General features: G+C 34.6%; 1 protein-coding gene across 1 annotated transcript in view; it reads left to right on the forward strand.

Annotated features, from left to right (window-relative positions):
- Nucleotides 1-7,571, forward strand: part of IPMK (inositol polyphosphate multikinase) — a 28,915-nt gene extending 21,344 nt beyond the window's left edge. Inside the window, exons 5-6 of the mRNA XM_081104474.1 lie at nucleotides 4,284-4,365; nucleotides 6,323-7,571. Of these exons, the coding sequence (XP_080960600.1) occupies nucleotides 4,284-4,365; nucleotides 6,323-6,945 (705 nt within the window). The 3' untranslated portion in view covers nucleotides 6,946-7,571. The remainder of the gene's footprint in view (nucleotides 1-4,283; nucleotides 4,366-6,322) is intronic.
- Nucleotides 7,572-11,422: the final 3,851 nt, after the last annotated feature.

The following is an 11,422-nucleotide window of genomic DNA, read 5'->3' on the forward strand; positions in this document are numbered from 1 at the left end:
TTCTTTACATGTTCTTTTCTTGAAAATTATAGATGTAATTATAATACTAATATATAAGATGATATATTTTGAAATTTGGTTTCTGCAACTCCCCAATGTGAGCAGATATTTTTATTTTTTGTTCACTGATATATGGTCAGTGTCTGGAATGATTGTGACATATAGTATGTGATTAATAAATAAATAGATGAACCTCAAGAGTCCAACTCTGGTAATTTTGTTTTAAAGAGGTTTTAAAGTGGGAGCTACAAGGGCTCTGGAAATAGAGGTTAGAAGTGTGAAGTTTAAGTTTGATAAATGATTGCTACCTATATAAACATAATGGCGTAGTTTGAAATTCATCATAAAAGATGATATATGGATCTTTTGAGTTTTAAATAGGAGAGTTAATAAATAGGAAGCATTATAGATGGAAGTTTAGCTATAATATAAATGCCGTGGTAAGTTAATGTTATATTGTTTATGATTTTGCCATGAGGAAAGTACTATGTTTTTATATTCAGTAATTTTTCTATATTTTTTGAATGGAAAAGGGAAACTATAATTAGGTCTCTGTGGTTTAAAACAGTTGTTTTATTTGCTCATGATTCTGTGGGTTGGCAATTTGAGCTGGCCTCAAGTAGACAGTTCTGCTGATCTCACCCAGGATCCCATGTGTGGCTGCACTCATCTGATGGTTCTGCTGGGGCTAGGTGGCCTACAATGACCTCACTTATGTGGTGGAGCTTATTCTAACTTTCGGATGGGCCTTTTTCCATGTGAATTCTCATCCTCCAGGAGGCTAGTTGGCGCTTCTTCATGTGCCACATTCCTAAAAGGCAAGAGTGGGAGCTACAAGGGCTCTGGAAATAGAGGTTAGAATGTTAATGTGATAATTATAACAGCACAGTTGAATTTGGTATTCTGATCAAAGGAATTGTTGATGCAGTTGTTTCATTTAGAAAACGATAATTAAATGTGGGTATACACGAAAAGGAAAAAGGATTAATGGCATAATGTTAAAACAAACAAGAAATAAACATCCCACAGGAGCAACTATTTAAACATCCGCTGTTTTCAAATCTTACCCTCCCACTTTCCTTTTCACTTTTTTCAGAGGACCTTGCCTTCTGCTTCAGAAAAAATGAAAGCCATTAGATAGGATTTCCTTTTCTTTCCTGCCAACAGATGTGCATACCTAACCGACAAGTGCTTTCATTTCCCCTTTATTCCTTTCTCTCACATTGATGAATTTTCTGTCCTAAGGACAGCCCTTCCCTATGCCCTCTGGATCTCATTCCCTTCCACCTTTTTAGGAACCTAATACTATTGATTCTTTCTTGTCTTATATCTTCAACTTCTGTCTCTTTCCTGACACTCTTCCTTTTGTTTTATATATGTTCAGATCACTCTCGATTTTTAAAAAACGACATCATCAAAACCTACCTTTACCTTGCTCTGCTGTCCACCACTGGGTTTAACTTGCCTCCCCTTCACAATCAAAATAGTTATTTCCATTGCCTTACTTCCCACTTAGTATTTTTCAGCCTCCAATCTGGCATTTGCTCTACTATGCCACCAGATCAGCTTTCACTAAGGTCCCTAATGACATCTTCATCTTACTAAATCTAAATGCCATTTTCATTACTAACCTTACTGCACTTTGAAAAGCAGCCTTGAAGGCTGACTACGTTTTCCTGGAAATATTCCTTTTTGTGTCCTTGATATTACACCCTGTCCTGGTGTTTCCAAAGGCTACTTTGCAGTTTTCTTTGCCAGCTAATTTTTCCCCCCTGTTTATTCTTTAGGTGTTGAGGTATTCCACTCTGTTCCATTTTACTGTCTTTATTTTCTCTTTCTTCCTAAGCAGTGTCCTTTGTTCTTATTGGATCAGTTCCACTTACACTGATACTCCCAAAGGCATATCTGTAGCCTCAGCTTTTTCTTTGATCTCCTAATCTGGATAGCTAGAACCCTACCAGACATTTTACTAGGATGACTTAAAAACTTCTAGAACTAATATATAAAAAAGCGATACACTCATCTCGCTACCAACCACAACAAATCTCAACAAATACTGAGATTATTCCTTATCTCATAAATGGCAGCACTGGTTTTACACACTGGAAACCTTGTAGTCACCATTACCTCTCAGAGCCATTCTATTGATCTTAATTCCCCAGCATCTCAAATCCCATTATCACCATTATCCTTTTACAGACCCTAGTCTCTTAACTGATCTCTCAAGTTCAGTTTTTCTTTCTTTCAATCTGTTCTCCAGACATTGTAAAACAATCATGGCATTCTCCTATTAAAAACTCTTCAGTGGGATTCCACTGCTTTAGGGTACATATACAAGATAAGTAAAAAAGGCATTGCATGATTTGGCCCTCCTGGGATATGTCATTTTCTATATGAACTTCAGATTGGCTTATATGGTTATAAAAATCGTTGGTGTTTTATTATTATTTTATTTTAGTTGTGGATTAATTTAAGTAGAATTGACATCTTTAAATTTTTTATTTTTTTATTGAATTTATTGGGGTAACATCTATATATATAAAAGCCTAAGCGACCGATATGACTGAGTGACTGGAACAACCGGTTGCTATGACGTGCACTGACCACCAGGGGGCAGATGCTCAACGCAGGAGCTGTCCCCTGGTGGTCAGTGTGCTCCCACAGCAAACCTCCCTAGCCGGCCAACCTCTCACAGTCCCTTACCCGGGGCCCCGGGCTGGAACGGGGAACCAGGGTGGGTGGTGGTGGGGCTGGTGGTCAACCTTTCCCGGCCGGCAGGCCCCAGTGATGGTGCAGCAGTGAGAGAAGGAGAAGGGGGAGAGGCGGGGAACCACACGGTGGCAGGGCGCCAAGAGCAGTGTTGGCATCCGGCGTCCATTCCTTCCACTCCTGGCCCGGCGACTGTCACCTCCTCTCCCAACCCTGCCAGGGCCTTCAGGCCCCAATCGGCCTGGCCCTGATCACTAGCCAGGCCTAGGGACCCCACCCATGCACGAATTTCGTGCACCAGGCCTCTAGTTGGTTAACAAAATTATAGGTTTTGGATGTACAGTTCTATAATATATCATCTGTATATTGTATTGTGTGTTCCCCAAGTCAAGTCTCCTTCCATTACTATTTATACCTCTCCCACCTTCCCTCACTCTCCTTTCCTCTGATTATTACAATGCTGTTGTCTGTGTCTGAGGGTTTTGGGGTTTTTTTTGCTTTATCCTTTAACCTTTTTCACTCAGCCCCACAACCCACCTCCCCTCTGATAGCTGTTCTGTTCTCTATGAGTCTGTTTTTGTTTTGTTGTTTATTTTGTTCATTAGATTCCACATATGAGTGAAATCATATGGTATTTGTCTTTCTCTGACTGGCTTCACTTAGCATAATATGTGAATTCATGATGTCACAAGGATAAGATTTCCTTCCTTTTTTATGGCTGAGTAGTATTTTATCGTGTAAATGTACCACAGCTTTTTTATTCACTCATCCACTGATGGCCACTTGGCCTGCTTCCAAATCTTAGCTATTATAAATAATGCTACAGTGAACATAAGGGTACAAGAATTGATATCTTTTATATTGAGTCTCCCTCTCTGAGACCATGGGTGTGTGTTTGTGTGTCTGTCTTAGGAATTTGTTTAAAATGTCTTTATATAGATTGTACCTTTATTTAGTTTATTTCTCTTTTGTTGCATTTGTAAATGGAGTTTTCCATTATGTTTCTAACCAGTTATTTGTGTATATCAAAGCTCATTTTCTGCTTACTAATTTGTACTCAGTCACCATTTCAAGTTTTTATTAGTTTTTCAGTATATGTCCATTACCTATAAAGAGTAATATTTTATCTCTTCCTTCCCAAATTATTATTCCTCTAATTTCTTTCTCTTGTCTTATTTGCATTTGCTAGAGGCTATAGAACATTAGACAGTAGTGATGCTAAAAGACATTGTAGTAGAACACATTTTTTGAAAGCTTCTTATATTTTAGGACAGATGCTTTTTTTTTTATTTCCACTTTAAACTTAAGTTGACGCTGACCTTTGGTGGATTGAGGTAGATAATTTTTCTTATTGGAAATATTCATCTATCCGTTTAAAGAGTTTTCATCGATAGTGGATGTAAATTTATTAAATGCCTTTTTAGAATCTATTGATATAACGACATGATTTTTCCCCCCTTCATTTCATTAGGATGACTCATATGAATAGATCTTTCCACTTTTAACCACTGCTGTGATAAATTCCACACAGTCAAGAAGTATTCATTTTTAATATTCACTGCTTTTTCTGACAGGTTTATCATGTTCATTCTGATAGCTATGAGACACAAAACCAGCACTATGGAAGAAGCTTAACAAAAGAAACTCTAAAGGAAGGTAAGGATTGAACAACCAGATTTCAATGCTTTTATTACTGCATAAATACCAAAATAATTCTAAAATTATTTCAATTTTCTCTTGGAATAATGATTCAATTCACAATAAACTTTTTAAAAAATGAAATTTACATTCACACATAATCTCTGGTTCATCATACACCAAAACCTTAGGTGTATCTTACCTTTTTATTTGTTTGTTTGTTTGTTTGTTTATTTATTTGCTTACTTACTTACTATTCTTAAATAAAAATGAACATCTGTGAACCAACCACCTAGTCCAAGTACTGGAACTAGAGGTTGTCTTTAAATTCATAGTATATAGTCCTGGCTGGTGTGACTCAGCATCAGTTGGTTAAGCATCATCCCATGTACTAAAAGGTTGATGGTTCGATTCCCAGTCAGGGCACATATCCAGGTTTGGTCTCTGGTTGATTAGGGTGTGTGTGGGAGGCAACCAATCGATGTTTCTCTCTCACATCAATGTTTCTCTCCTTCTCCCCTTCTCCCTTCCTCTCTCTGAAATCAATAAAAACACATTTAAAAATCATAGTATATAGGTCTTAGTATGTTAAAACTGCTTGTTACATAAGAGACTTTAAAGTGTGTGTTGTAGCATGTCATTTTCTATTTAAATTTCTCTTTTATAGTTGAGCTGTGTATATTCTAGAACTACATTATGAATGAACTAGTGGCATGAAGAGTAGTTTAAAGTCTGTTAATATATATACTTGTAAAATATTTATGGACAAAATAAAAACAATGATATCCTAAATTTCTGGAAGTAATAGTCTATTGGAAGTTTATTCTTAGCTCTGCCTAAGGTGGGAAACAGGTTATGTGTAATGTAAAGAGTTTGAAGAAAAATTTTTATTTTATGTGTAAAAAACAGGCATCTATCTTGTGATCGTAACAATTAGTATTTGCCTCAGCCAATAGCAAGATAATATGCAGATTGGCTCTTTTTAAAAATAATTAAATATATTTTTATTGATTTCAGAAAGGAAGGGAGAGGGGGAGAGAGATAGAAATATCAATGATGAGAGAGAATCATTGATTGGCTGCCTCCTGCACACCCTCCACTGGGGATCGAGCCTGCAACCCAGGCTTGTGCCAGGAATCAAACCGTGACCTCCTGGTTCATAGGTCGACACTCAGCCACTTGTGCCCCTGTGGCTGGGCATGCAGATTGGTTCTTTATTAAAATATTTCCCAAGCTAATGTGAATATATTTTTTTTAGCAATTTCTGTCTCAGAGTAGGGGAACAACTATTTAAAGGCAAAAATAAAATTGTACATACCCATAAATTTCCAAATATGATAAAATAGGCATGAATAATTTTAAGAGGCATAGATAATCTGATAGGTCAAAGCATTTAAAAGTCTTAATTTGGATAATGTACTCAAACTGGAATAGTGCTAATCTCTAATGTTTATCTTGTGGAAAGACTGATTTAATCAATATTACTGAGAACAAAAACTATAGTGCTTGTTATGACTTGGTATTTTGGTAATGGGCTGTTGACACCATTAAAAATGGTTATGATTTGACTCTAGGTTTTAGATGAGCTCTTACATGTGGTTCTGATAAACAAGTAATCTGTCTATAAAATTCCGTCAAAATAGCAAATGAAATAAATTTTGGAATACATTCCTTAAGAGAATATATGTAGAGAGAACTAAACTACCAGTCTATCTATAAGAAATAGTTTTGTTTAAAGGATATTTCACTTTACATAAGTGTAACTTAAATGTTTACCAGCATCTTCACCGGAAATTAAGTTTGAAGTTCAGGTTTCTATGTCAGACTAGAATTCCTCCTAGTTCAGTTTATTGCAAGGGATGATGGGGAAAAAATGATATCTAAGATGAATTTACTTCCCAAGTGGTAGCTGTTTTATGATTACATTATAATTGTAATAATATAGCACAGTGATACTGTATTTTCCTTTCTATAGGAGTTTCCAGGTTTTTTCATAATGGATTCTGCTTAAGAAAAGATGCTGTTGCTGCCAGTATTCAGAAGATTGAGAGAATTCTGCAGTGGTTTGAAAGCCAGAAGCAGCTTAACTTTTATGCAAGTTCATTACTGTTTGTTTATGAAGGTTCATCTCATCCAACTACTACAAAATCAAATGACAGAACTTTGGCAGAAAAGTTTTTGTCCAAAGGACAACTCTCGGACACAGATGTACTGGAGTATAATAATAACTTTCGAGTGTTAAGTTCCACAACAAATGGAAAAATAGAGGCTTCAGTAGGCAAAAGCTTGTCCAAGATGTATGCACGTCACAGAAAAATGTATTCAAGAAAGCATCACAGTCAGACTTCATTGAAAGTTGAAAATATAGAGCAAGACAATGGGTGGAAAAGCTTGTCACAGGAACATTTAAATGGAAATGTACTTTCCCAACTGGAAAAAGTTTTCTACCATCTTCCCACTGGTTGCCAAGAGATTGCGGAAGTAGAAGTGCGAATGATAGATTTTGCTCATGTTTTCCCTAGCAACACAATAGATGAGGGATATGTTTATGGACTGAAGAATTTAATTACTGTACTTCAGAGTATTTTGGACAATTGAATCCTTTGCTGCAGTCTTTTTAAGGGGTGGGGCAATCATTGTGAAAAGCAGCAGTCAGTATCTCTGCACTTGTAATGCTATGTAAACAATTTGTATTGTGAGTCGGCATTTTATTTGTCTTTACACTTTTGGTAGAAGGGTTAACTTTTTTATAATCTTACTCAGGAAAACTAATTATTTGTTCATTAGAAAACTATGAAGAATAAAGAAACTTTGGAATGTTAAGCAGGGAATGTGGTGGTACATGATTTAAACATCTATTTGGCTCAAGCAAAATGCAAAACATTCAGTCATTAAGAGTTTAGTTTTCTGTAGCCAATTTATCATGAAATCTCTGTCCACCCAACTGTGACAATGAGCCATATCTAAACTCTTTACATTATGAGAATATTTTCAAAAATCTAGAAAGCACAGGTTGATGTCCTTAGTATTACTTTTTGAAGTTATTAAAACTGGAGAAAATTCTACTTCAGAAATAAGTACTGTTTAGGTTTTATATTAAAATTTAGACCAGCATATCTAAAGGTGCTTCTTAGTGAAATGATTTTGAATTATTTTATTCCAAAAGCAGATTTTCCCTTTAATTTTTATTTATTACTCATATTTCAACATGTTTATACTTCATGAAAAAGGTAATTGAAACAGACAACAACAACAAAAATCTTGACATTAAGGGCACTAATAATTATTCTTGCCAGAGCAAGAAGATACAAGTTACTTGGAAGAAACATGTTTTTCTTTTAAAATCTTTCATTTATGGGCAAATTGGAATATATATTTACTATATTGTGAAAAGTGTTATAAACTCTATGCCTTCTCCTATAACTGCAGCTTCAAAAAGGTGGGTGATTGAAACTTGGTCTTATTTCTCCTTAAAATAACTTGAATTTTTAAAAATTTTATATATTTTTATGTGTCCATTTAGTTATAACAGTAGAGTAAAGCTATGTTGCTAAAAATGATGTTTCTCAAAATTCTAATATGCAGTGAAGGACAACATCCAATATTGTGTTATTAAACATACTGTGTAAATCAGTACATCATAGAGAGTGGTGCATATCTAAACCCATGCTTCTGTTTCATTGTTACTCAAAATAGTTTTATATTATGTTCAAGAGAGAAATTATGATTTAATTTTATAGATGGGGGATAATGCTATTTTTCCTGGATAAATTAGAGTCTGTATTATCCGTTTCATATTTACGTTTTTAAAAATAACCAGTTATTATTGAAAACTTTAAAGTTAGTTTGCAAATATGTTAGATGTTTATGCTCCCATTGCTTGCATTTGGATTCACTAATAACACATCTAAGTCAGTGATGGCGAACCTATGACACGTGTGTCAGAGGTGACAGGTGAACTCATTTTTTTGGTTGATTTTTCTTTGTTAAGTGGTATTTAAATATATAAAATAAATATCAAAAATATAAATCTTTGTTTTACTATGGTTGCAAATATCAAAAAATTTCTATATGTGACACGACATCAGAGTTAAGTTAGGGTTTTTCAAAATGCTAACATGCCTAGCTCAAAAGGTTCGCCATCACTGATCTAAGTAGTTAATAGTCTTGCCACATTCTTTGGAAAATGTTTTAGAGCTGTTAGTGTGTCCCAACCCCACACCCCAACTCCCCCCAATTTCTCCTAAGAATTATAAATTAAATTTTTAAATCCAATAATTTTTTTTAGTATGGAGGAAAGTATCACAATTTTATGTTTATGTCACCTTCCCAAGCCCCTCTGAGGGCACTTTGCAAAATATCTGAGCACAAACAGAAGTACCAAATGCTCTGTGAATTCTAAGTTTAATAAATCTATTAAACACGAATAACTTTGAAATTCATATGCATTTTGTTATAGCAAAATTTGATTGTTTTTAATTTTTTTATTTGTAAGTTTTATATAGGCACTTCATATTTTTCTCTGCTGCCTAAATGGGTATTAGCTTTTGTTTTTTGTTTTTGTGGGGATGAATTTCAAGTAATAATTAATAGAAATGTTTTAGTTTTACTTGATTTTTCCTACAATATAGACTTTTTGTTGTTGTTATTTGGATAGTGGCTCATTAAATCTTAAGTTCAGATAATTAGACACTATTTTGAATCTGAACAAAACAAGAAGTTTTTTTTTGTAGGGAATGGTATCAGCCTATGTAAAATGAATTTAATACATTTAAGTATTAATCAGATTTTTTTGCACATTTTATCTCAATAAAGTGTGTCAACTATTCCAGATTTTCTTTACCTATATTTGGAAATATAGTTTTGTAAAATCAGTGTCTTACCTTTTTTATAAAATAGATAATATTTTGTTTATTTTAATAAAACAAGAAGCCCTTTTATCTTTTGTTTTTCAGGGAAGGGATTAACATTTGTTTGTTTACATTTTTTATCACTGTTATCTAATGCTTGTTTTATGTTACTTTATAAGTAAGCTTACATATAGCAGAATAAGTATTTGTTTATGTAATCTACATGTGATTATTTTACTGTCTAGTCCAGTCATTTAGCATTATGCTGAAATTTACCACTGCGGGAATAGAATGATCACTATTCACCAAGCATATTTAAACATGTAAATGTTTAAGAAGTAATCATAATAAGGATATAGTTTGAATTAATAGATTTATCACTTTTTTTCCACTAGAAAACACAAACAGTGGTTTTAGTGTATTTCTTACAGAATGCACTAATAAAAAGAACTTTAAGAAGTTATGGGAAGTGAATATTACATTTCTCTAATAAAAATTGAAATTGTATAATAGTTTTATAAGAAAGTATTTACACTAATTGATATTTTAATATGGATGGAAGTTGCATAGGTTCAAATAAAAAAATTGATAAATGCTAAATATTTTATCTAAATAGTTTTTCAAGAAACAGTTGTGAAATGTGTATATTACATACCTCTAACATGGAGCTTGTGGTATTTTCAATTCAGTATTCATTATTCTTTATGTGTATGGAAAGATTGTACTTACTATGCCTCTTACACTACATTTTGCTATTGTGGGGCTTTCGACTATTCAACTGAGTAAGAACTTTTTAAATTTTATTTTGACAGTATAATTTACTGTTTTATGATTTTCAAGATGATGTTCTTCATATCTCTATAATGTCTATCAAATTTAAAACATAACTGAAGAAAAAAATTAATTTTCAAAGATAACTCAGTTGCATTTTTCTTGTTTCATGCAACTGAAAACATTTGTTTCTAGGATTTGGAATATAGAACACACATAGGATGAAAGAAAATGGTAAAACAATGAAAGAATTTTATGTGTGAAATTATAGAAATTTTGTCAACTATTTTAAAGCATTATTTTAGTACCATTTTCTCATAGCAGTTCAACATTTGATACTTTAAAACTTGATTTGCTTTAAAAATTATTTTCCATGCTTTGTAATAATCTTTCTGATCCAGTGCCTTTAACCTTGATTTGATATATGTGTAGCTTCAGTTGTCTTTCCATTACATTCTATGTTATCACAGCGTAGATATCGGTTTCTTTTAAAAAATTGTTAGTTTGGTTGTGCAAAGAGGTAAATTGCCTATTAATGCTTTGGGAAAACAGGTAGAGTTGCCCATGGAGGTCAGGCTTCTTCTTAGTTCACTAGAGGCCCGGTGCACGGAATGCGTGCACTGGAGGGGGTGTGTCTCTCAGCCAGGCCTGCGCCCTCTCGCAGTCTGCGATATCCCTCTCACAGTCCGGGACTCCTTGCTCCTTACCGCCTGCCTGCTCGCTGCTCCTTACTGCTCGGCTTGCTCCTCCTACTGCTCGGCTCAGTGCTCCTTAGCGGTGCCATGGAGGTGGGAGAGGGTCCCGCCACCATCGCTGCACTCGCCAGCCGTGAGCCCAGCTTCTGGCTGAGCAGTGCTCCCCCTGTGAGAGTGCACTGACCACCAGGGGGAAGCTCCTGTGTTGAGCATCTGCCCCCTGGTGGGCAGTGCTCATCATAGCGACCGGTGGTTCTGGTCATTCTGCCATATCCGTCACTTAGGCTTTATTATATAGGTTCAAAAATACTGGATATTTACCATATGCTAACCATTTTTAGCCCCTGAATATACAGTTGTGAACTAATCAGACAAAGCCCTATTTCCAGCATTCTGTCTAGATGGCGTGGGGTTGGGGACTGAATTAAAATAGAGATACAGAGAAATATTTATTTCAAGATATAAAGTTAACTAGCATTTGAGTTTGTGTAAAGATAAGGTAATAATTATTGAGTTGAGATGAAGCAACTAACAATGTTAGAGAGGTTGAAAATAGTACTTTGCAGTATTGTAACCTCTATTTGGCTTTGAGTTCAGATAGTAATATAGCATATAAAGGCCTTAATTTTTCAGTTTTCTTGCTTGTTGGTAAAGGTACGTTTACGTAGACTGTCCATTTAGAGTAGTGCTTTAACATTACTGTGAGAAATATCCCATTATATTTTCACAAGCAATTTACTGCACATTTTTTACATTGTA

This window comes from Myotis nattereri, assembly GCF_964212035.1.
Source record: "Myotis nattereri genome assembly, chromosome: 13".
Taxonomy (NCBI): Eukaryota; Metazoa; Chordata; class Mammalia; order Chiroptera; family Vespertilionidae; genus Myotis; species Myotis nattereri.